We start from the raw sequence: 23,754 nt of genomic DNA, 5'->3' as shown, positions 1-23,754 counted from the left end.
TTTATCAGAAAATAATGCATACAAATCCTAAACACAACACCTTTAGAGTAATTAAGTATTTAAAATGACAGCTTAATTATTTTTCTGACATCATTATTTTTGCTGACTTGTCAGTTGTGTTTGTTAAAATATCCTTTAAAAGAATCAGAAAAATGGCAAGTCTAAAATTACTATAGAGACAGAGTTGACAAAATAATAATAATAATAATTATTATAAACTATATTGGTACTTCTTTTTAAATTAATCAACAAAAGTCTCCTTCTTCAAAAAGAGGAAAAGGGAGACGTGGGAGGGCATGTTAACAGGAAACACCAGAGGAGTAACACATCCATGAGACACATTAGAATAAACAACCGGTATTAGTCGTGCCAAAAGAATCCTGACCTCTGCCTTTATAAAGTCTGTATAAAGACTGCTTTGTCATTTATAAAATGCAAGATACTCATCCCTTATGATCCACTGTTGTTTAGTTTATAGTTAATATAAGTTTATAGCTCCAGGTGATGCACATGCAGGACACCTTGATAATTATGTGTATATCAGAATATTGTTTTACAGTTTTATGACAACATCATCTGTGATTGGTTGTTTGATGACCTTAGAGATGATTTATATGTTGCTGTATATATCTAATGTCCTCTATTTGACAGATTTTGTAAGACGTTTTATGTAAACTAAGCTGATTTTGCATGATTATAAATATTTCTATTATCAAATGTGGTGGTCCATTACTTTGAATCACACCATCACATGATGGTCTGGGAGCTACAGTGTAAACCTGCGAGACACTTTTGATCATATAAATTTAAACGTCCAAGAGTTTAGAGAGTTGAGATCAAGAGGAACTGAATGAATATTTTATTATTAAATGAGTTGTGCTGCTGTTGGAGCACTGGAGCATTCAGGTAATTATCAGTCTGCTGATGTCAGCAAGGCTTTAGTCTGAACTTTGTCAAAGTATCAGTTTCTAGTTTGGTGCTGGCTCCATGTGACCTTGATTGTAACCTTGTTCTGGTGTTTATATTACATCCTACAGAAAGTGCTGATTAGATGAGAGGGCAAAATGTTTTTGATGATTCAGATGAGGGAGCTCTTTCTTCACCTTGCTGTGCCCAAGCTGCCATGTGGTTAATTATTCACCTTGCTGATTAATCTTTCAGTACTACCAAACTGCACCAGGGGACGAGGTTAATAGGGATGCAAGGTGTGATCAGAGACACAGTAAGAGTCAGCGGGAAAATAAAACTGTCCCATGTGACTGCAAAAAGTACAGTACAGGGTGTATAATATGTCAGCTTTGTTTGCATTTTTACTTTAAAGGTGCTTTATTGATATAAAATATGAAAATGTTGAGAATGCCACAACAATGAACAACACATAATTACTTTTTAATAAGAATTTTTTAATATACATCTGTCAAAGAACGTATTATATGCTCCCTTTTTAAAATGGCAATTTGTTTGCATCTTTTCTCCCTAGAATATGTCAGTCTTTCATTTGGTTTTCAAAAGGTTTGCAAAATTAGTTCTTACAATTTTGATTGTATATGATTGGTTTCTCTTGTTTTTTATCAAAGACGTTGTCGTTTGTAGTTTGGGGTCCCATGAGATTTAGATTTTAATTAGGGCTTAAAATATTTTATCGCAAATTGATCGCACATTTTTCATCTGTTCAAAATGTACCTTAAAGGGAGATTTGTCAAGTATTTAATACTCTTATCAACATGGGAGTGGACAAATATGCTTGTTTTATGCAAATGTATGTATATATTTATTATTGGAAATCAATGAACAACACAAAACAATGACAGTTATTGTCCAGAAACCCTCACAGGTACTGTATTTAGCATAAAAAAATATGCTCAAATCATAACATGGCAACCTCAAACCCAACAGGCAACAACAGCTGTCAGTGTGTCAGTGTGCTGACTTGACTATGACATGTTTGTAAAGGGGAGACTCCTGGGTACCCATACAACCCATTTTCATTCACATATCTTGAGGTCAGAGGTCAAGGAACCCCTTTGAAACCCCTTTGTTTTTCCTCGCCAAAATTTAGCATAAGTTTGGAGTGTTATTTAGCCTCCTTCGTGACAAGCTAGTATGACATGGTTGGTACCAATGGGTTCCTTAAGTTTTCTAGTATCTCTCTAGCTTTAAAACTAAGCCTGCTACAACCTCCAGAGGATCGATATCAAAAGTTGTGCTAATGCGTTATTATCATATTTAACTTTGACAGCCCTAATTTTAATATTCTATATATGGAAAAAAATATTCTATTAAATATAATATATAAATCTCAGCTCAAGGTCCACTCACTCACTCACTTATCTTGAAGCATTTGATTTTGTCATACGGTCTTTAAAACTCCAAAATAGAGGTGGACCCTCTTGAGTTGAGATTGTTTTTGTCAAAATGTTCTTCGCATATCAACCGTGTACCAAAATATTACAGAATATTCCCAATAATTGTGCTGTTTGTGAACGTAGAGCATCAGCTGTGAGCATTGCAGCACTTGCCATGAACGTCGGTTTGGCCATCTGACCCTGCTGAGAGTTGGAGCGGGCGATGTCGGGGTCGATTTTGGGTCTAAATGCAAAAATAGAACATGACATGCCCCCAAAATACCAAAGAAAACAATAAAAAAAAACATGCAACTTTGTTTTTGGTCAGATTTTTAAGCACGAATTCCCAGTGTATTCTCTTTTTAAATATTTCTCTTTTTTCTGCTGTTATTATGTTGTTGGTAAATAGGTGTTTACTGTATTTAGCTTATTCCTGTATTTTAACTCTCTCCGTCTCTGCGGACATTAAATGGGCCACATTGCACCCTGAGGCTTGTATGTCCCTTGCTGCAGTCCAATGTCTACAGAAGGGGAGAGCGAGAGAGAGAGGGAGGGGCAAATAAAGAGAGAGTGCTAGAGATTTAAAAGCTTTTTTATATATAGATATATAGATATATAGATTCACACATCTTATAAGAATGAAATATTCCAAAGTTGAGATCAAAACAGAATTTCTATTGATTATCATAAAAAAGGAGGATGTGGATAGTATGGTGAGTGTAACTGATAGGGTTACACCTGATAATGACTGATGGCTCAGCAGCAGCAGCAGCAGAGGATAAAAAGGCAGCAGAGGAGTTAAAGCAAGCCGATATAGGAAGATTTTGTGCCAGCTTCCACTAAAGGACGGGGGAGGGTGGAGGACGGGAGCGTTGGAGTGAAGATACTTCGCCTCTCCCTGGAGCAGAGGAGACAGAGACACAGATGTCAGAGAACAAAAATTCCCCTGAGAGAGGAGGGCAGAAATCTGTTCATGTCTCAGCTTTGCACTGTGAAGCACAGTTCGTGAGAGCTGGAGTGTCTAATTGGCTCCATGTATTGACATCATTACACAGTTTTGCCCTGCGTCCCCGGACAGCTGCTGAGAGAATTATGACCCAAGGTGTGCAGATGGGATGAGATTAAAACGCTGTCACGCTTTTATTTTCAGTGTTGTTGTTTTTGCCTTTTGAAGTTTGCTATTACTATTTTGAAAAACGTCTATATGTATATGTATGTATATGTGTACAGTATATACTGCATATGTATATGTATATGTATATACTGTATGTATGTATATGTGTATATACTGCATATGTTTATGTATATGTATATACTGTATGTATGTATATGTGTATGCATATACGTGTATATACTGTATATGTATGTGTGTATATATAAACAGTATAACGTGTGTGTGTGTGTGTATATGTATATATGTATATGTATGTACTGTGTATATATATACATATATGTATATATATGTATATATATATACATATATGTATGTGTGTTTGTATATGTACTGTATATATGTATGTGTGTGTGTGTATGTACTTTATATATGTATGTATATATGTGTGTATATACTGTATATACTATATGCATATTTGTGTATGTATATATATATTTTTTTCTTGTTATGGCATGTCCATTTTCAAAGGGGTCCCTTGACCTCTGACCTCAAGATATGTGAATGAAAATGGGTTTTATGGGTACCCACGAGTCTCCCCTTTACAGACATGCCCCCATATGATAATCACATGCAGTTTGGGGCAAGTCATAGTCAAGTCAGCACACTGACAGCTGTTGTTGCCTGTTGGGCTTCAGTTTGCTATGTTATGATTTGAGCATATCTTTTATGCTAAATGCAGTACCAGTGAGGGTTTCTGGACAATATCTGTCATTGTTTTGTGTTGATAATTGATCTCCAATAATAAATATATACATACATTTGCATAAAGCAGCATATGTGCCCACTCCCATGTAAATAAGAGTATTAAATACTTGACAAATCTCCCTTTAAGGTACATTTTGAACAGATAAAAAAATGTGTGATTAATCACAATTAACTATAGAAATCATGCAATTAATCACAATTTTATATATATATATTAAGTATGTATGTATGTATGTATGTATGTATGTATATATGTATGTATGTTTGTATGTTTGTTTGTATGTATGTATGTATGTATGTATGTATACTGTATATCTGTACATGTGTTTATCTATGTACAGTAGGAAGATTGTCTATACTCTATAGCCTAATATAGACTGTAGTTCTCTTTTGTATATCACATCCACTTGTTTTTTCTCCCGATGCTGCTGCCCTAATGAATAAATGATGCCTCAGTGTTAATTGTTTATGTTACTATTCATAGCTCAGAAGACCTCCTATAACTGCTGAAGTGTGTTTGTTGTCCTTTTAATCCTTGTTTGCTCTTTAATTTTCACCTTTTCATTCATTTACTTTTATTGCCTTGCATTTGTCATTGGTCTTTAAATTGTATTTAGTTTAAGAAAATGTTAAGTTACACTACAAATCTGTAGGACACAAGGTTATAGGCTACTCTCTGAGTCTGAGATGCTTGAAAAAGACCTCTGTTGTCCACATGGCATGAAGCCACTTGTTGAGTTTGGAGTGAATCCATCTGTTTGTTTTAACATCATCTATTGATGCTGGTGAAATATTTAAGAGTGTTTGTGCTTTTTTTAAAAAAAAAAAACATGTTCAGTAACAGAGGCTCAAACACAGGGGCTCCCACACAGTCGGGCTAAAACAATAGAAAAGGGAATGTTAAATCAAGCGGCTCATTACGCGCATAATGATCTGTATAGTCTTGTGACGTGGGGGTCTTGATGAACTTTGCGCGTGGACTGCGTGTGTGACTGTCATCCAAAGTTGTGAAGCGTCACAACTGACCGCCTGGCTGCCAGATCAGGCTGCACTTCACTTCACAGTCACTGCAAAACCGCTCGATCAGGTGGCTTCTGCTGCTGCTCCAACTTCATCCCCAGGGACTCTTTACGCGTGGATGTGGATTAGTAGAGAGTGCGGGGGTCCAACTCCAACTGGCTGATGCTCAACACCCTCCACGTGGTGGAGGACTGCCTTCTTTTTCCTTTACTCGACCTCCAGCCTGCAGCAGCAGCTCCACTATCCGCCTGTCAAGCACACGATGAGCTCCTCCATCCCCAAAAGCGAGTCCACTACTTCTCTGCTGAGATCTTCAGGGCTCAACCGCAGGTCAACGCACTCGAGCAGCGGTCCACATCTGGATCACCGTAGCAACCGGGCGGCTCAGCATCAGCACCATCCCCATCATCCCCATCATCCCACCACCGGCGCTAGAGGCAGCGAGGAGTACGCGGGCTGGACGGAGGACTGCGAGACGAGTGCGCGGAGACCTCTCTGCCAGCCGAGACACGCCGACTCTCGAGGTGATCACCGGGTTTTGCAGAAGAGCCACTCTCATCAGCACCGGCAGGCGAGCCTCCTCCTGGATGATGAGGATGTGAGACATGCGAGTAGGCATCAGAAAGAGCGCACCAGGTCCAAACACTCCCATCATCATCACCATGACTCCTCTAGAGGTGAGCTGCCTCCAGCAGCGCAGCATCAGCACCACCATCACCACCACCACCAGCAGGACAGGAGGAGCTCTCTAACTCCATCTCATCCAAAACTGCCCACAGACGACGCGGCTTTCTTCTTCGAGCCCCGGGAGAGAGTCATCATCACCGGGTCATCATCCTCCAGCCTCAGCTCCGACCCGCCTGCGACCACCAGCAGCACCGCACCTGTCAAGCATCCCGCATCCAGCAGCCGAGGCGCAGCCAAGAGACTGCAGGGTGCAACCGGGTCTGAGCGTGACTCTAGTCTGCATCCCATTGTGAAGTCAGTCTTTGGGCAGGTAAGGGTGGCATGGTGGAGAGGAGATTCAACTTTTTTGAAACAGTTGTGCAGAGAAGTTTTGTTGAAATAAATGCAAACAAAAAGAGCAATTTACAACAGTGGTCCTATTGCTCACTATGGTGTCATGTAACACAATGGAAAGGGCAATACATATATAAATAGCAGCAGCATCATCATGAATCAAGACTCAGAGCATTTAGTGGAAACTGGCACAAAATCTTCCTTTAAAGCATAGAGAATTGTGTCTTAACTTTAGTTTTAAATGTTTTTTTTTAGTCAAGTTATTTCACATACACTGCCTCAATGGGCGTTATGGGTCTGGGTATCATCAAATTCTCAATTTTGATGCAGTTATTGTTGTTGTCACAACAATTAACTAAATTACACATTATACCAAATAGGCTAGAAATTATTGAAAAGCATCATAAACCACTAAACAGAATAGAGTAAGTTAGTGATTTCAGTTTTTCAAGTGAACTCAGGCTGATTAATCATTCATTTTAGATTATGATGTCTGAAGGTTTGCAAACATGCTGATCAACTATACTTATCTATCATTGACCGGGATTATTGACTTGACTTTTCATCTATAAATGCATCAAAATTGAGAATTTGACTGCTGAATGATGATTATCCGATGATACCCAGACCGTTATGGCCACATCAGTTCTTATGTTAGAAGACAAGGTTTTATGGAGAGTTTATCCTTAACATGTGGAACATATGGGAGCAATTCCCCCTCCAGCTGGCTGTGGGTGAAATTGGAGGCATATATAGGGGGTGGAAAAACAACAAAAAACAAGAGAGCTAATTTACCATTAATGAGAGGATAAATTCTAAAAGGACAAAAATAATCCAGAGGAGCAGGTGTTTTAACCTTGGTGTCTTATACTCTCAGTCGACATCATGTGACCATATTTTGAACTAAGTGAAAGTCGAGTGGAGGTTCATGCAGGTGAAGCTGAAGTCATGTGTGACCGGACCTTCAGTCACCCCCCCAGTTGAACAGATTAAAAATGGATGCGTGCATTCAGTCCAAATCATGGCTCCTGTATGTATCTGGTATCCATCAGTTTCATGCCTGGGGGGGCTGCAGCCTGTCATGCATCCCAATATGAATACAGCCGCTTTCATGAGCTTGTCACCTGAGCAACGGAAGGGGGATCAACTTTCCCGCTGTGTGGAAAACCTTTCAATGATGAGAGCTTGTCACACACACACACACACACACACACACACACACACGCACACACACGGACACAACCATTTATATATTGATGCACATTGAGGGACATTGAGGGTCATCAGCAAGTAAAGGGTGCATCTCTCCTTCCCTGCATCACCTGTTCACTAACACATCAACACTTCTCCTTCGACTCCGTACAGCAGGCTGTCTATTCCCTCCCATCTTTTTTCTCGTTTTCATTGAAAACCTTCTCTCTGCGTTAATGATAAAAAAAGCTCAAGAGGAGACAATTACCTCCCCGAACGCTAATGTGTTCCAGAAATAACTCCTCTCAATCCAGGCCAGAGCTTCAATCAGTCTTAGGGAGTTCCAGTGAGGCGAAATCCATGCTGTGGCGTACTATATATATATACTTATATATATATATATAAAGTCTCTAGAGCTGCTGACGTGTGTGGGAAATGGAAGATGTTTAGTCATTTCCATCAAGAATGATCTCTTATATTTCCAACCTGGAGTTTTTGGGGGAACATTGAGCATTTTTTATAGTGTTGTTATGTTGGTAACTGCAGCTCTGGGTGTTTTTTTGATTACTCATCAACTCACATTAATTAAAAACATCACATCAAAAAGTTGAGCCACACAGCGATGATGAATGTATGTTTTGTAACTGAATCAACCAAGATTGTTTCCTGTGATGTCACAGTGAAGTTAAGTCAGATCAGCTGTCAATAGTCTAAATTGGTTTCTGAAAGATGTGTGTGTGTGTGTGAATGAAAAGAAAGAAAATGATGTAAGAGACAGGTTATAGCATCTTACCAAGCCTTTTCATTTTAGTGACCACGCAGTCTTAATAACACACCTTTAACGCTCCTCCTATAGATGTGGCAGAGTGAGATATTACACATTACAACATTCTTTCATTTCATATTTTTCTTACGTAACATCAAGATCTGCATACGAGCTCAACAAAACTCATTGGCTGCCAGTGGAAGAAGCTAAAAATAGCCCATCAAGAGACCTGATTACGAGAAACTGGAGGAGGAGGGCAGAGTGTTTTTTTTAGTTTGTCTTGGTAAAAAAATATTCAAATTCTTTGACTAACCAGACAGAGCAAACTTGAGAATAAAAGAGCAGGTTTCCGTCATGTGCCGTCTCCAAACCCCACACTTTAATATTCATAAGATGAATCATGAATACAAAAGAAAAGGCTTGTGTGGGGGTTAGAGTAAGGGCAAATGTTAGCTGCTTGAATGTGTTTTGCAGCTTGGTAGTTACAGATAGGTTGTGATGTAATGATTCATTAGATAAAGCATATTTTTTAACATGAAAATTCATATATTTAAAGCAGGCATGCACCATATAACAGCTCATTATTTCTGCACATTCAGGCGTTTAAACTATCCAGGTTACACCTTGATCAAGGACAGAGCATGAGCAGTGTTTTTGTCCCAGTAGAAATTCAGTTTCTATTTTTAGACACTCAAACAATCACCACATCTTTTGGCTTTTGTGACCTTCAGTGTCCTTGTTCTAAAAAAAACCCGGTCGCTTGGAATCTGGAAGCGCGGCACGGAGTTGGTCTTTTATCTACTGCCGAGAGATTTATTATTGAGGAGGAGATGATTTTTCTATTCAAATTAAATTTAGATGAAAGAATATGTGTATGAGCCAGCAGAGGGAGCACGTACCGTTTCCACTAATAGGTCTGAATTCAAAGAGTGAGAGGGATTATTAGTCCACTGTGTCACATCAGTGAGACAGGAGAAGGGGAAGAAAGAGAAGGAAGCGAGGCAATTGGATAAATCAGGAGGAGGAGGAGGAAGAATAAAATAGAAAATGCTGGCAGACCTGATGAATGTTACATAAGACAAACACTCATCAACTCTCACTTCCTCGCTCCCACCTGACAGCTCTGGAGACAATGTGAGGAAAAGGTCTCAAAACACAGATCAGCCCTTCACTTCCTCGCCCGGCGTTGACGTTTCCTGTCTGCTGTTCCCTTTCCTCTTTTTCTTCGCTCTTATACAAAACCTCTCTCCCTCTTCTCCTTCGTTCCTCTGCCGGGGTCACGCTGACCTTGGCAACCGTCTAGAGGAGTGAAAAGAGAGATGCATAACGACAAAATGAGAAGAATAAGGAGCTGGAAAGAGCTCATTGTATTCACCGCAGCAGCAGCATATGCCTCCAGTATAGTCTAGAGTAGAACAGGCTATTTTTAGACACACATGGATATTTTTGTATCTGTGCCGGCACTGAAGGAGGTAGAAAAATTCACTCTTTGGTTAAATCCCTTCTTTGAGATGAGGATTAGGGCAGTGAAATGCATAAAAGCCAGCGCACACAACTGCACGTGCTGCAATTTTTAAACACAAGCGCGTGCGCGACCATGCTAAATATTCATGCAGGCTGAAAGAGGGGAAATCAGGGATGAGAAATGAGTCAGAGGAGAAACAACAGAGGTTTAATTGACTGAAATGAGACATGTCAATATTTTCTCCCCGCTGCTGACGCACTAGACGTTTAACTAGGCTCATTTTACATTTAGCGCCGTCTGAAATAGCAGAATAATCTGCATGAAAGCTGAGGATTTTAGCTATTCTGAACTGAGTGAATTAATCAACCGTGGGATAAAAACAGTGACGTCTCAGAACCGAGCACAAGAAGATGACGCAAGTGTGCATTGTGTGCTTTTTCACCGCCTAGACGTCCTCTGATGACGACAGAAAAACACGCACAAAAAACATCTCACGGTCACTCTGTTTATCTCTTCGTCTTTGCATCAGGACACGCTGTGAAGTAGCAGCCTTAGAGGAGAGACTGTGACATGGTTACACAGTCATTCCACTTTGCAAAAGAAAAAGGAAGACGCAAAAGTTGGCCTTATAATAGCAAAAGAACAATGATGTCAGGTTGATGATGAACGCATGAGAGCTTGGTATTCCTTCCCCCTCCTACAGTACATCTCTCAGCTCATTTAACACACTTGATGGCAGTGGATGAAACCAGACTATATTTGACCTCAAAATCATTAAAAAGCAAAAGCAGTTATTAGTATTTCCTCTTGGTTCCTGTCTGGTATGTGTAGGTAGATTTCTTTGCATTGTGTGTACAGTGAATATTTAGCAAAAAATCATTCTGTGTATGATTCCTGGAAAACGGTCCCCAAATGATCCTCAGATGAATTGTCTCCTGAGATGTTCGTGAAATGTAGTGTGTAAGTAGTTATGTAAAGTGTGAGTGAGTGAGAAGGATACAGCCAGAGAGAGAGAGAAAGAGAGAGAAAAGGGGAGAAATGGATCTCATGCCCGTGCACACTACGGTCTGACATTATGAGAGCTGACGGCTCCTGTGTCTGACGTCTGATGTGTTCTGAAGTTCACAATGAGCCTCCGGTGAGAGGCTGGCTGAATCATCCGCAGAGCAGCGCAAGGATATTGAATGGGAGCGAGATCTGAAGCGGCTTCGGCGTGAATGTGTTTATTAAAAATAGCAGAGACTAGACGAGGTGGAACAGGAGAGGGAAATAAGGATGCTTATTAGTAAAGTTATACCTCAGGATTGAATGCTGCTGTGTTGTGGTTTTGGACACTCTGATCCTTTAAAGTCCCCCTCGGCTCCAACATGAGATTTGCTTATCGGATGTTTGACCTTCACTGTGCAGAGTTTGACACTAGAAGGCTGTTTTCAAATTCATCTCCTGAAGGGAGAAAGTTTCTCTCTGCTGAGGACGAGTACAAGCAGGATTTTCACAGCTTGTTTGGAAGACAATCGCAGTTCAACTTACGCAAGTGTGATGTAGAAACATGAAGCCTCCAGTGCACACACACTGAGAGTGGAAATTATTATTCAAAGCAGAGAATGTTTAGTCTGAATGGGATCTTTAATGTAAAAATACTCCATTATAGGGCCGCAACTATAATGATTATTGTCATTGTCGATTAATGTGGCAGTAGGCAGTATATTTTTGGTATCATTGGGCAAAAATTCCACAATAACCTTTCAGCATATTGTAATTCAAGTGTTCTGAGAGAAAACGACACGTATGCACCTCCTCATGACTCTGTTTTCAGGCTTTAAAAAATCTGTGATGCCGTGATGGAAGACTTTGGACAATCATTTCAGAGAAAGCGTTGCTATTGAGCGTTCCTATTGGCTGTGCTCCGGCTGGTGGGCGGTGCTTGGTATTTCTTCAACTGATTTCAACATACCAGCCGAGTCACAAACATTCTCATTTTACAGCTAAACAGTACACTACGAGATGTTTCTGAAAACATTTGAGGCGAGAAATAGGCATTACAGTAACAGAATATTGACTCAGATTTTATCAGCATTGCCTAGTTTTGGTCAGAGTTTGTGAGTGACTGATAGCCGGCTCATAGACAGGGCAGCTGGACGGCACACACGGACAGCTCGGCTCTGACTGGTTGTTTTCCTCCAGTCTGAGAAATCTTGCAGATGACATTGGGAGCACCGGAGGACACAGAGGCACATTTGAGGTGAAATATAGGCATAACAGTAACAGAATAGTGATTCATATTTGATCAGCGCTGCCTAGTTTGACCGTTTGATCAAAGTTTGCGAGTGATTGACAGCTGCTCAGAGACGCCAGGCTCCAGTGCAGTTCTGATTGGTTGTTTTCCACCGGTCTGTGAAATCTTGCAACACCGGAGGACACCGGAGGACACAGAGGCAAATGATTTTTTTCAGATTACCTGTCTCATGCAGTACTGTCAGGATATAGTGACCGTTTTATAAAAAATTATCTTTTTTTAATCATATTTGCTCCATTTCTACCCACTGCAGCTTTAATCTGTCGGTTATGTTTTTCAGAAAACGTTTTTTTTTTCTAAAGAAATTACTCAAACTGATCAATCGATTATAAAAATAGTTTCGATTAATTTAATAGTTGTTATCCAATCAATTAATCATTGCAGCTCTACTCCAAAAGTGCTGAATTCACAAGTATTATCAGCAAAATGTACTTAAGATAAAAGTACTCATTAAGAGTCTTGTATCATTATTTACTTCATGTATGATGTCATTGTACCATTATATGGTTGTAGCTGGTCGAGATGCTGATAATTCTAACCATTTTATATACCATTTGGTACATTTAAGATATTACAATTTATCATATTTTATAAGCTGATCACATTTTTTTGTATGTACACAGTCTAAATCTGTAAAGCTGTAAAATAAATGAAGTGGAGTAAAAAGTACAATAGTATTAATTTAAAATCCCCTTATATTGTTACCTTTCACCTCTGGTTTTAGAGGTGTTTGATCTTTAGCGACACTCACTTTCCCAGTCATAGTACTTTACAATAAATGTGTGTGTGGATGAGAGAGCATTTATTTGCCTGACTGTGTGTGTGTGTGTGTTTGCATCCTTGGTGGTTCACAATCCATGTGTTATTTCTTGCACATTTTGGCTTTGATCTGAATCCGTGCCCTTCAAGCTTAACGTGACATTGCGATGCTTCTATATATGTGGGTGTGTGTGAGAGAGAGAAAGAGGGGGATGGATGCTGGGGGAAGAGTGGGGGAGAAATGTGGGAGAGTAGGGGGTGAACTGAGAGCGTGCGTTATATTTTTAGCTCCATAGCCCCACATCAGTGTGTGTTTAATCGAGTGTGTGTGTATGTGTGTGTGTGTGTGTGTGTGTGTGTGTGTGTGTGTGCGTGTGTGTGTGTGTGTGTGCATGTTTGGATTAGTGTCTCCAGCGTCTCGCTCAGGGGAAGGTAATATGCTTGTCCGAACGAGCTTCTTCTGTCACATTCGCATAGATGGTTTAAAACTGTGTGGAGTGAGCGAGAGCAGGGGAGAGAGCGATGGTAAAAAAAGGGTGAGAGACATACGGACGGACATAGAGAGAGAGGCAGCGAGACAGACAGAGAGAGAGAGAGAGAGAGAGAGAGAGAGAGAGAGAGAGAGAGAGAGAGAGAGAGAGAGAGGGTCGAGGGGAGGGAGGAAAGACACTGTAGGGGAGAGGATGGAATGAATAAGCAATCTTGCTTTTTCTACTCCTGGCGCTTGCATCTCGCTCTGATCACATGCATGCTTCCTCTCCCGCCTCGCGTATCTCTGTGTTGTTCTGATCTGTCCTTTGTCCTTGTTTACATATTTTCCTCCTTTGTTTCAGTGTCCCTCCCCTCGTCCCTCCCGGCGTCCTTTGCCTCTAGGTCCTCCCCGTCCTCTAACGTCTTCTACCTCTACCTCCTATGATACCTCCGCTCCTCTCCCTGCCTTTCCCCAAATGTCCTCTTATATTAGCCAATGACCCACTGAACCCTCTTTCCCCTTCCTAATCACTCCTATTCCCATGCATGCCCGGAAACATACGCAAACACACATGCATACACTCACGTACAGCCGCACTAACACAGTTAGGGAGAAAACATAAAGCAAGGAGGATTTTTCTTTGCAATGGGCAACTCTGTAAAGTCGCTTAAAATTTTCACCAAGAAGGTAAGGTCCGCTCTGCTGTGGTCTGCCTGTAATCCCCTGAGTGTTGGTGCATGTTTGTCTCATGGTGTGTCCCTCACCTGACCAAAGGCTACTTTGACTGGACCTGTGCTGACTGAACCCTGTGTACTGTCTGACTACTAACTGTCTTCAACTGTTTCCCTGTGTTTTGTGTTGCCGGAATCCACGCACTTGGAAGTTTTTCATGATAAAGCTTGTGTCTCATGCTGTAGTTTCAGTCAATGTTAGGAATTTATAGTTCTGCATGTACTTTATGAGTTTAGAGCAGTGCAAATATGACATTTGCGTCTTATCGTATGTCTTCTTTTTCGATGCAAGTTCCCTCTGTGCTCATTAGTGCACGGTTGCATTCCCTGGAAACCCATTTCAGCCTTTTAGACACGGGTCAGAGGAGCTGGCTGGTGCTGCTTGTGCTCGACCTGTTGGCCGAGGTGATGCCGGTGAATTTGGAATCGTGTCACCAAACATTAGAGTCAGTCACCTTACCAGCCAGCGGAAGATTTCTACCCTGTTGAACCTGCACCTGCGGGGATGTGTCCAGTCAGTGGAAGTGTTGCAAACAGGTGTGCTCTTTCAACTGTACCAGCTTTTCATCGAGGCTTTTTTAGACGACAACACACGTGCGCAATTGAGGAACGACGAATTCAGAGCCGTTTTCGTGAAAAGGCTCAAAAACCTTCGTTTCGTACAATACATCTCTTACATCAGCTGTCCTCATCGTATCAGCTTGAATAGACTCTCAGTGCAGCAGGCAGACGCTCCCACAAATAGATTCCCCTTCACATCAGCAGCTGCACATCCTTGAGGAAGCAGCACAATATGACAAGCAACTGTTGATGCCATCTGTGCCAAAATGGGTTGGAGTGCTCGAGAAGTTCTTGCTTGACTTCAGCGTTTTCTTTTTTTTTTGGTTATATAACTGCAAGCGCGTGGCTTCATAGTACTTTTCTGGCACGATATACCCACAGACAGCCTTGCTCCATGCATCACTAGGTCAGATTACCCAGTGGGCATCCGTTCCTGTGGAGGGGACTGTAGGAATACATGAAGTGGCATTAGGATGGCATGGTAACAGATGGAGCGTGAAGGTCATTTGTAGAGAATATAATATATATTTGCATGCATGCATATTAATGACTCATTAAGTTTGCGTGTAGATGTCTTATGTTTACTGTAAAAGCATTTGTAGACGGGTACTAGCTGTGAGATTTAAAGCAGCAGCAAAAACGGTCTCTTGGTAATGCGCTGTGTCAGTGAGTCCACTCCACTCGCTTTTAGCTGCATTTTCTTCCACTGAGTTGGATGTTACACGGCGGTAATTGAAGACTTGACTGACATCTTGTTTTATAAGCTTGATGAGATGTTGCTGCTGCAGTAGATAGTCACAGAGTATTTTTCTAATAGTCTCTTGTGTTCTGCCTTAAGCCCTAAGATCAGGCAGCTGCTCTCTCTGATTCAGATATTAGTCAGAGCAATGGTTGGACCTTATTTGGCTTTATTTAGAGGAAGCTTGTTTTGTCCACTGGCGAGCAGCGATTGCCCGTTTTTAATTAACCTGTAGCGCTCTCTCTGTAATTGGGAGGACTGCTGTGAGGACAACGTTTGCCCCCTGGTTGGTTGGCTAATGGGTGATTATAATGAAATGGCTGGCTGAACTTTCGCCTCGTCTTCTGGACAACACAATTATTCTGTAATGTGCACACACAAAAAAAACAAAAACAGAAATAACTATCCCAGCATGAGTCGTGTTGATTATTAATACACTGTGTCATCAATCCTTTAACCCATTTGTGCCCGTATACCTGAAATTTTTAATTTCCTTTAGTTGAAGTGATCTCTTGGCTTGCTTAAGCACAAATGAGATGAAATTTTCAAAATCGCTTGAGTTTTTCTTATCATACCACTGGCATATCTAGTATTTGGACACATGGGACTGCTGTTTTTGCAATAGAAACAGTAGTGCCTAAAGACTAGATATAGTATGATAAGAAAATGTCATCATCTTAGAAACCACAAGGAGCACAATCAAGTATTTGGTATCTATGAACTCATAACAAGTTGACTATCAAAGATATGTAACACATATACGGTGTAAAAAGATATTTCATGTGGAAAACATTTAATAAACACAATTTTAGGATTTTTCCTAATTTTCTAGAAATCCTGACATTGACTATTAATAAAAGTTTGATTTTTCATGTGATCTAAATATTTCAAAGTTGTACTGTTAGATACTTGCCCAAGGTTTGCCCATACCAAATTTCGAGACTTTAGACCAATGGGAACAAATGTTGTGGCATTTTTTCTCATCATATTAAATATAGTCTTTGAGCACAAATGGGTTAATTCCCTCATACCTCATGTCATTAGTTAGAATCATAATGCTGTCAGTTAAATGTGTACTTATGTGGACTCTGTTGTTTCTTACCTCTGACAAATTGGGTATTAGAGGATTATTCACATTTATTACAACTTGGGTCTTATTTCTGTAGTTCTGACCATCATTGCTATCAGTTATGATAATACTGTAAAGTCAAGAGCAGTCAGATAATCTAAACCACTTCATTTGGAGATAAAACTGCAAGTGGGTGCACCTGTAATGTTGTAATATTCGCTCATTGCACAGGAAAACTTATGCGCACAACTATGGTAATTATGTTGAATTTGAACCAGGAAGTTGGTCTGTAAACTGTGATTAATGTTTACAACATACAGTTTGAGTTATAATTTTACTCTTTCATGTTCTCTTCCAAATAACTTTGGCTAATCTGTTAGGGGTGGGAATCACCAGAGATCCCACGATACGATCTCATTGCGATTTTAAACAATTTGCGATATGCTAAGTATTGCAATAAGATATATTGCGATTTTTAACCTTTTTTTTTTTTTTTTAAACCTTTAAGTATGAAAGACAGAATAGCAGCCGGGCCCGCCGTTGATTGTTAAAAGGTTAATAATTTTGACTTTGTTTTCTAGTGATGCTGGTTACTTCCCAGATCTCAGCAATGAGTGACTAAATGTTGTCATAACTGTTAGAAAGTATGGTCGAAAGTATAAAACTCAGTCCACATTTTGTAATAAATCTTAATTATCCTTTAAGGCAAGAACATTTGCAGCTGAAGATTAAAGAGCAGTTATGTGAGGCTGTCAGTGTAAACTCCACCATTGTCATCATCTGTGATACATGATACAGAGGCTTGGTAGTGTGCTGTTGTGCAGGATTGTGACCTGCAGGACAGATTCATGGATGGCATCAGCTGCTTGTCATGACAAATTACAACCTTTTCTCTCTGACTGAGGAGCTTTACTCCATCATGACTCACCTGACTCCACTCCTCTCTTTGACTGACCTGACTCCACACCTCTCTATGATTGACCTCGCGCCTCTCTATGACTGACCTGACTCCTCTCTATGATTGACCTCACACCTCTCTATGACTGACCTCTCGCCTCTCTATGACTGACCTCACACCTCACACTGACCCGATTCCTCATCTCTCTACGACTGTCCCGACTCCTCATCTTTCTACGACTGACCTGACTCCTCCATCATGACTCACCTGACTCCACACCTCTCTATGACTGACCTGACTCCACGTCTTTCTATGACTGACCTGACTCTTCACCTCTCTCTGACTGACCTGACTCCTCTCTACGACTGTCCCGACTCCTCATCTTTCTACGACTGACCTGACTCCTCCATCATGACTCACCTGACTCCACACCTCTATATGACTGACCTGACTCCACGCCTCTCTATGACTGACCTGACTCCATGTCTTTCTATGACTGACCTGACTCTTCACCTCTCTCTGACTGACCTGACTCCTCTCTATGACTGACCTGACTCCTCACCTCTCTATGACTGACCTGACTCCTCTTTATGAATGACCTGACTCCTCACCTCTCTACGACTGACCTGACTCCTCTCTATGACTGACTTGACTCTTCACCTCTCTATGACTGACCTGACTCCTCTCTATGACTGACCTGACTCCTCATCTCTCTACGACTGACCTCACACCTCTCAATGACTGACCTGACTCCACATCTCTACGACTGACCTGACTCCTCACCTCTCTACGACTGACCTGACTCCTCACCTCTCTATGACTGACCTGACTCCTCACCTCTCTACGACTGACCTGACTCCTCACCTCTCTATGACTGACCTGACTCCACATCTCTCTATGACTGACCTCACACCTCTCTATGACTGACCTGACTCCTCACCTCTCTATGACTGACCTGACTCCTCACCTCTCTATGACTGACCTGACTCCACATCTCTCTATGACTGACCTGACTCCTCATCTCTCTACGACTGACCTGACTCCACGCCTCTCTACGACTGACCTGACTCCTCATCTCTCTATGACTGACCTGACTCCTCATCTCTCTACGACTGACCTGACTCCTCATCTCTCTACGACTGACGTGACTCCACGCCTCTCTATGACTGCCATACATATGTCTGTCACCCCCTTCATCCTCCACCTCCTTGTTGGCTCCTTGTTGACTCCATGCTTCCACAGTCTGAGTCACGGTCTCTACCCCTGTCTTTGCCCCTTGCTCCCATGTCTGGCCCCCCCGCCCCCGATGCTGCTCCAGGACCAAAAGAAGAACTACAAAGCAGTGCAGTCCTGTGAGGAGGGGGGATCTGGGGGGGCCTATCTTGAGCCGCTAGTGGCCCTGGCCCAGAACGGAGCCAACATGCACAACGTGCTGGGGCCTGCGTGCATCTTTCTACGCAAGGGCTTCGCTGAGAATCGGCAGGCTGTACGTAAGTCCAGACAATATCAAGTGCATGCATGCCAAGAGATTAGCACACGACACAATACATGCACAATAACAGAAATGATGAATGTGTGTAGTAATCACCTCTCACTGTAATGGCAGCACTCACAGCATGTCAATAACCGCGGTGGAAATGAGATGATGATGTTTTTAGAATATGAAATCTTTCCTCTTGATAGGAAGAATGCTGACTGCAAGGGTGTGTGTGTCTGTGTGTATATTTATGCATGAGACTGCATTACTAATAATGGGTGGACATTAGCAGGATGGAGAAGTATTAAAGCCGGGTTATGGTGATGGCAAAATGCTCCTTATATTATCTCTCTCAATCTATTTCCAGCTGTGACAACACACGTCAAGGTCTTGTTTTTAAAGAAAACAGTGATTTTGAAACCCTCAGTGTAGATGACCGCTGTTTTACTGACTCCTCTGATGAAGCTCTCACATGGCTGTTCATAATGGATGCAGGGGTTGAGATTGAGTCATTCTACTTCAGTGCACCGGCAAATAAAGGAACTGTCTCTATTGTCTAACTGTCTCTGCATCTCCATCTAATATTGTATACTGTTTCCGCTATTTTACTGCTACCCTAACACCTAATGTGCTATTTTTTGTGCCAATAGTCTGCATGTTTTCTTGAGATGATCTCACTGATAAGCTCTTCCTCTCTGGCTGGAAGGAAACATGCAGACTCTTGGCACTCTGCGGCACATACCTGCAGTTACTTATTTATTGTGTGAGAAATGCGGCATGATTTTAAAAATACCCGCAGTGTTTGGATCCTAACTTTGCGCTGTGATCCTTCACAGGACCGAGAGTTGAGGCCCGAAGAAATGGATGGTATGTCACATTTCAGGGAAAATAAAGCTCTAATGTAACAATAATCTCAAATAATTTCCACACGTCTCTCACATTGACACCCTGTCTACCTCGCTCTCAGAGTTGCGCGAGGCATTCAGGGAGTTCGACAAAGACAAAGATGGGTTTATCGGCTGTAAGGACTTGGGGAACTGCATGAGGACTATGGGCTACATGCCAACAGAGATGGAGCTGATAGAACTGAGCCAGCAGATCAACATGAACTGTAAGTAAAACTGTGTGTATATGTGTGCTATGAATTATTTCCCCCATTCTTCTGACAAACTACTTTTACAGCCACTTTAAAAAACAGTGCCCAGGCTTCAGCATCACTATTCATCAGATAGAGTACAAGTAATGCAGTAAGTCTTGTCATGTTTTGTCTCTGAGAACACCCTGAAGGTTAACCCGGCTGCCTCTTTTCAACTTGTCCAACAGTGGGAGGACATGTTGACTTTGAGGACTTTGTTGAGCTCATGGGGCCCAAACTTCTGGCTGAAACGGCCGACATGATCGGGGTGAAAGAGCTGAGGGATGCGTTCAAGGAGGTGAGGAAAGACATGGATGGATGGATGGTAGAGTTTATCACAAAGGGTTACCAAAAGACTTTATGTCAGATAAAAGTGACAATAATCTTAAAGAGGACCTATTATGCTTATTTTTAGGTTCATACTTGTAGCCCAGTCCGCTCTGATTGGTCAGCTGGCCCACTCTGTTGTGATTGGTCAACTGGACCAAACTCTTCGGACTCCGCTCCAGCTCCATTCAAACTAGCTTTGTTTGAGGGTGTGCCAAACTAGCTGCTATAGGCAGGTATTATGCAAATTTGTTACATGGTGACATCACCACGTTAAGGAAGAAAAGGCGGGACTTCAAGCAAGGCGTTTCAGGCAGTTCAGGAGCAGTGTTTCTGTGGGGGAGAGTAACTCCCTTTGTCACTTTGCAGACCTTTTACATGCACAAAAAACTATATAACTCAATAAAGGAACGGGAAAAAGCACAGATGTATAATAGGTCCTCTTTAAGGATGTTCAACCAGTGTTTTGGTAATTTAGTGATGCTGACAGTGGTTGGTACAAACTTAGGGATACTGTATATGTAAGAAAAGTGAGAAGAGAGTTTTTGTAATATTCTTATTAACTGTGTTTTATTCATTTGTCTCTCTTTCTCTCTTTCAGTTTGACACTAATGGCGATGGTCAGATCAGCACAGCAGAACTTAGAGAAGCAATGAAAAAACTTTTAGGACAACAGGTACAGAGCTGCTGGGAGAGTCTGTCCACCTCTCTGTAGCTCTACATCAATCATGGTGTCTGTCTGAATCTTGTCTACTCGTGTATCTTGGCTGAGTTTGTGCTAACAGACACTCACACCTTCCCCACAACCTGACTTTTTCAGGTCGGACACAGAGACCTGGAGGACATCCTGCGAGACATCGACCTCAACGGAGATGGGCATGTAGACTTTGAAGGTGAAGAATCCTACGCAGTGTGTGACACCATGCTTTATAGAGCCTGGGAATCAAACACGCTTACACCATACCTCTGTCTGTTGGCGTCTTTCTATGTCCACCATTCTGTCTATCTCTTAAACACACACACACACACACACACACACACACACACACATTTTAAAGTAAAATCCCAACATGTGTGCTTATATTCAAATGCCATGCTGATAGTGAGGTGAGGGGATGAAAGCAATAGGTCTGCCTGTCCGTCAGATTATCTCCATACCAAGGGCTTATGGCACCTCATAGATTACCCACAGAGAAAAAGATGCATACAGGCTGTTAGGGATGAAAACATCAGAAAGGGCTGCTGTTCTCAGTAGCACAACTACACTTACAGCAATAGTATTTCACATTTTCACTGCGTTCTACATGCAGTCCGTCAGCAATAATGTCCAAGCAACATTTGATTGATCAAAAACAAGTGTTCTTTTGGTGCGAGAATACATGTAGATCAGGGTAAACATGATCTTGATCAATGTGACTTTTGAGATTGGATGTGTGGCATTCGTAGTGTTCTGTTATGCAGGTTTGTGCCCTTGACCTTGGTTGTGTTAGTGTCCACCTGACAAATGTGCTCTAAGCTACTATTAGTGCAATATTCACTTTCATTTCAGCTCTGTTTTTGCTCTCCAACCAACTCCTGAGGGAAATATCTGCCAAATGCTCCACTGTGTACACCAGCTAGTTGCTAACTGTGTCTGACTGTTGTTTTGTGCTATAGGCAGCGTATAGCTGGGTTTTTAGAGCTTTTTCACTGAAAACAAAACGATGCTATGAGAGCAGTGAGAGCGAACCAAAACACTTTAAAGTTGCAAGCTGTAAAACCAAAACAATGAGCTAAAAGACACCAAAATGCTCGGTAGAGCTGAAGGGGAACAGCAGAGTCGAGTGTAGTTTTGTCACGATGAGCAGATAATTTTGTCCATTGTATACAGTTTATACAAATATTGATTAGTGCAGCTTTCAATAACTGTTATCGAGCTAACATATTTTTGAACATGCAAACAAAATATGATGTAAAATATGCTGTTTATGCTACTCTAGCTGATTATTATCAGTGGGCTACCTCTGGGTCTGAGAAGTGAAGCCAATGCATTCTTTCTAACAGCCAGCAGGGGGCGACTCCTCTGGTTGCAAAAAGAAGTCTGATTGTATAGAAAACTGTGAGAAAATGACCCTACTACTCACTTGATTTATTACCTCAGTAAACATTGTAAACGTGATTGACAGGTCGCTACCACGGCGTTGTCCGGTTTGGGAGTTTTCATCTTTGAACTTTAACCCTTTCACAATGTGATTTCAGTTACTGAAATTGAATTAGAACTTTTTGTGTCGCCAAAAAATAGTCTTATTTAGCATTTGGTTGTACTTAGCTCCACCCTCTCGTGTCACTTCTGGTTGCAAAAAAAACAAGATGACGAACAGCCAAAACGACAAACTCCAGGCTTCAAAACGGTAGTCCAGAAACCTACTGACTACATTCACTTCTTATATACAGTCTATGATTATAATTTTGTATAAATAATCTTTTTTCTTGTTGTTGAGAGAGATGGTTGAGCTGACCTGAAAACCCAGTTTAGATTCTACTGAGTTAATTAAGCTCTCTTTAATGAACTGAATATAAATACTTGATTTAAGTCATGCTCATCCAGTAGCACAAAATCTCTGCTTATCATAAACATCCCTTTGGAAACTTGTATTTAACAATCGGCTACTACATTTCTGATCTATTGCTACTGCTCCGTAAGATCAGTGGGGTTAGGTGATAGTCCACCCTACATCTCCACCTACCCACCAATACCTCTAGCATGATGTATATCCTATATATAAGGAGCAGTTATGCAGCATCATATATTTGATTGAAGATTTTTTTGTTTTTAACTAAAGCTTTGTAAAACAGTTTCTCCTTTTCTTTAATCCCCAGAGTTTGTGCGGATGATGTCTCGATGAGTTCCTGACACGAGAGTCGACATGTTAAAACGCGACATGGAGTCACTGTTGATGTGGGAGGAAGAGGAGAGAGACCGGCACAGAGTACCGATGGATCTTGAACTTCTGAACTGTCGATGACCAAGAAAACAAAAAACATATCAACCCCGCCCTGAAACTGCCACGCTGAAGCACAAAGGCTGACGACTACAGCCATGAGCAACACTGTTGATCTATTATATGCTGCTGCTGTTTCTTAACAGAAAACAAAACCAACAGCTGCATTTATTACTTTTACAAAGTATATTTTGAAAAAAAGCATATTTTCCTTTAGTACTAATATTTCTAATGCTGATGTGGCTGTTGACTCAGTGGGTAAAAGGGATGTTTGAGTTAGTGCGCTCAAACACTATGTTGATAAATGTAGCAATTAAAAAGACAGCAGTATGCCAGCAAACACCCAAACCAATACAGCACATTCCTCTCTAAAGCACAAAGGTAATATGGCAATATGGAAATATTTCATGTGATCCCGTCAAAGCTGTGCGTTTGTGTTTTGTGCATACTGTTGTTTCTCTCCATCATATACTGTAGGTTTATTATGTCCTGTAAGACAACCCTGGTTAAGGCAAGCCAATATTTGTTTTGTAATGATGTGTAATGTAGCACTGATGCAGTTCTTCAGACTTTGATAACATTATGCCTATCTTACTGTGATATATATGTCATTTTCAGTGTGC

The 23,754-nt window shown here is 41.2% G+C and overlaps 1 protein-coding gene across 3 annotated transcripts in view; it reads left to right on the top strand.

Annotated features, from left to right (window-relative positions):
• The first annotated feature begins 4,922 nt into the window (after positions 1 to 4,922).
• cabp1b (calcium binding protein 1b) overlaps positions 4,923 to 23,754 on the top strand; it is a 19,601-nt gene continuing 769 nt past the window's right edge. Inside the window, exons 1-8 of one of the 3 annotated variants that reach the window (XM_037753688.1) lie at positions 4,923 to 6,241; positions 18,530 to 18,697; positions 19,525 to 19,555; positions 19,656 to 19,799; positions 20,012 to 20,121; positions 20,752 to 20,826; positions 20,971 to 21,043; positions 23,010 to 23,754. The exon at positions 23,010 to 23,754 is cut by the window's right edge and continues 769 nt beyond it. In XM_037753688.1, coding sequence (XP_037609616.1) covers positions 5,507 to 6,241; positions 18,530 to 18,697; positions 19,525 to 19,555; positions 19,656 to 19,799; positions 20,012 to 20,121; positions 20,752 to 20,826; positions 20,971 to 21,043; positions 23,010 to 23,035 — 1,362 coding nt within the window. In that variant the 5' untranslated portion in view covers positions 4,923 to 5,506 and the 3' untranslated portion in view covers positions 23,036 to 23,754. Of the gene's footprint in view, positions 6,242 to 13,021; positions 13,901 to 18,529; positions 18,698 to 19,524; positions 19,556 to 19,655; positions 19,800 to 20,011; positions 20,122 to 20,751; positions 20,827 to 20,970; positions 21,044 to 23,009 lie in introns of those variants that run through there. The other 2 variants (XM_037753691.1, XM_037753690.1) reach the window with 2 other exon arrangements.

Source organism: Sebastes umbrosus, chromosome 19, assembly GCF_015220745.1.
Source record: "Sebastes umbrosus isolate fSebUmb1 chromosome 19, fSebUmb1.pri, whole genome shotgun sequence".
NCBI classification, from domain to species: Eukaryota; Metazoa; Chordata; class Actinopteri; order Perciformes; family Sebastidae; genus Sebastes; species Sebastes umbrosus.
This window is presented reverse-complemented; position numbering and strand designations above follow the sequence as displayed.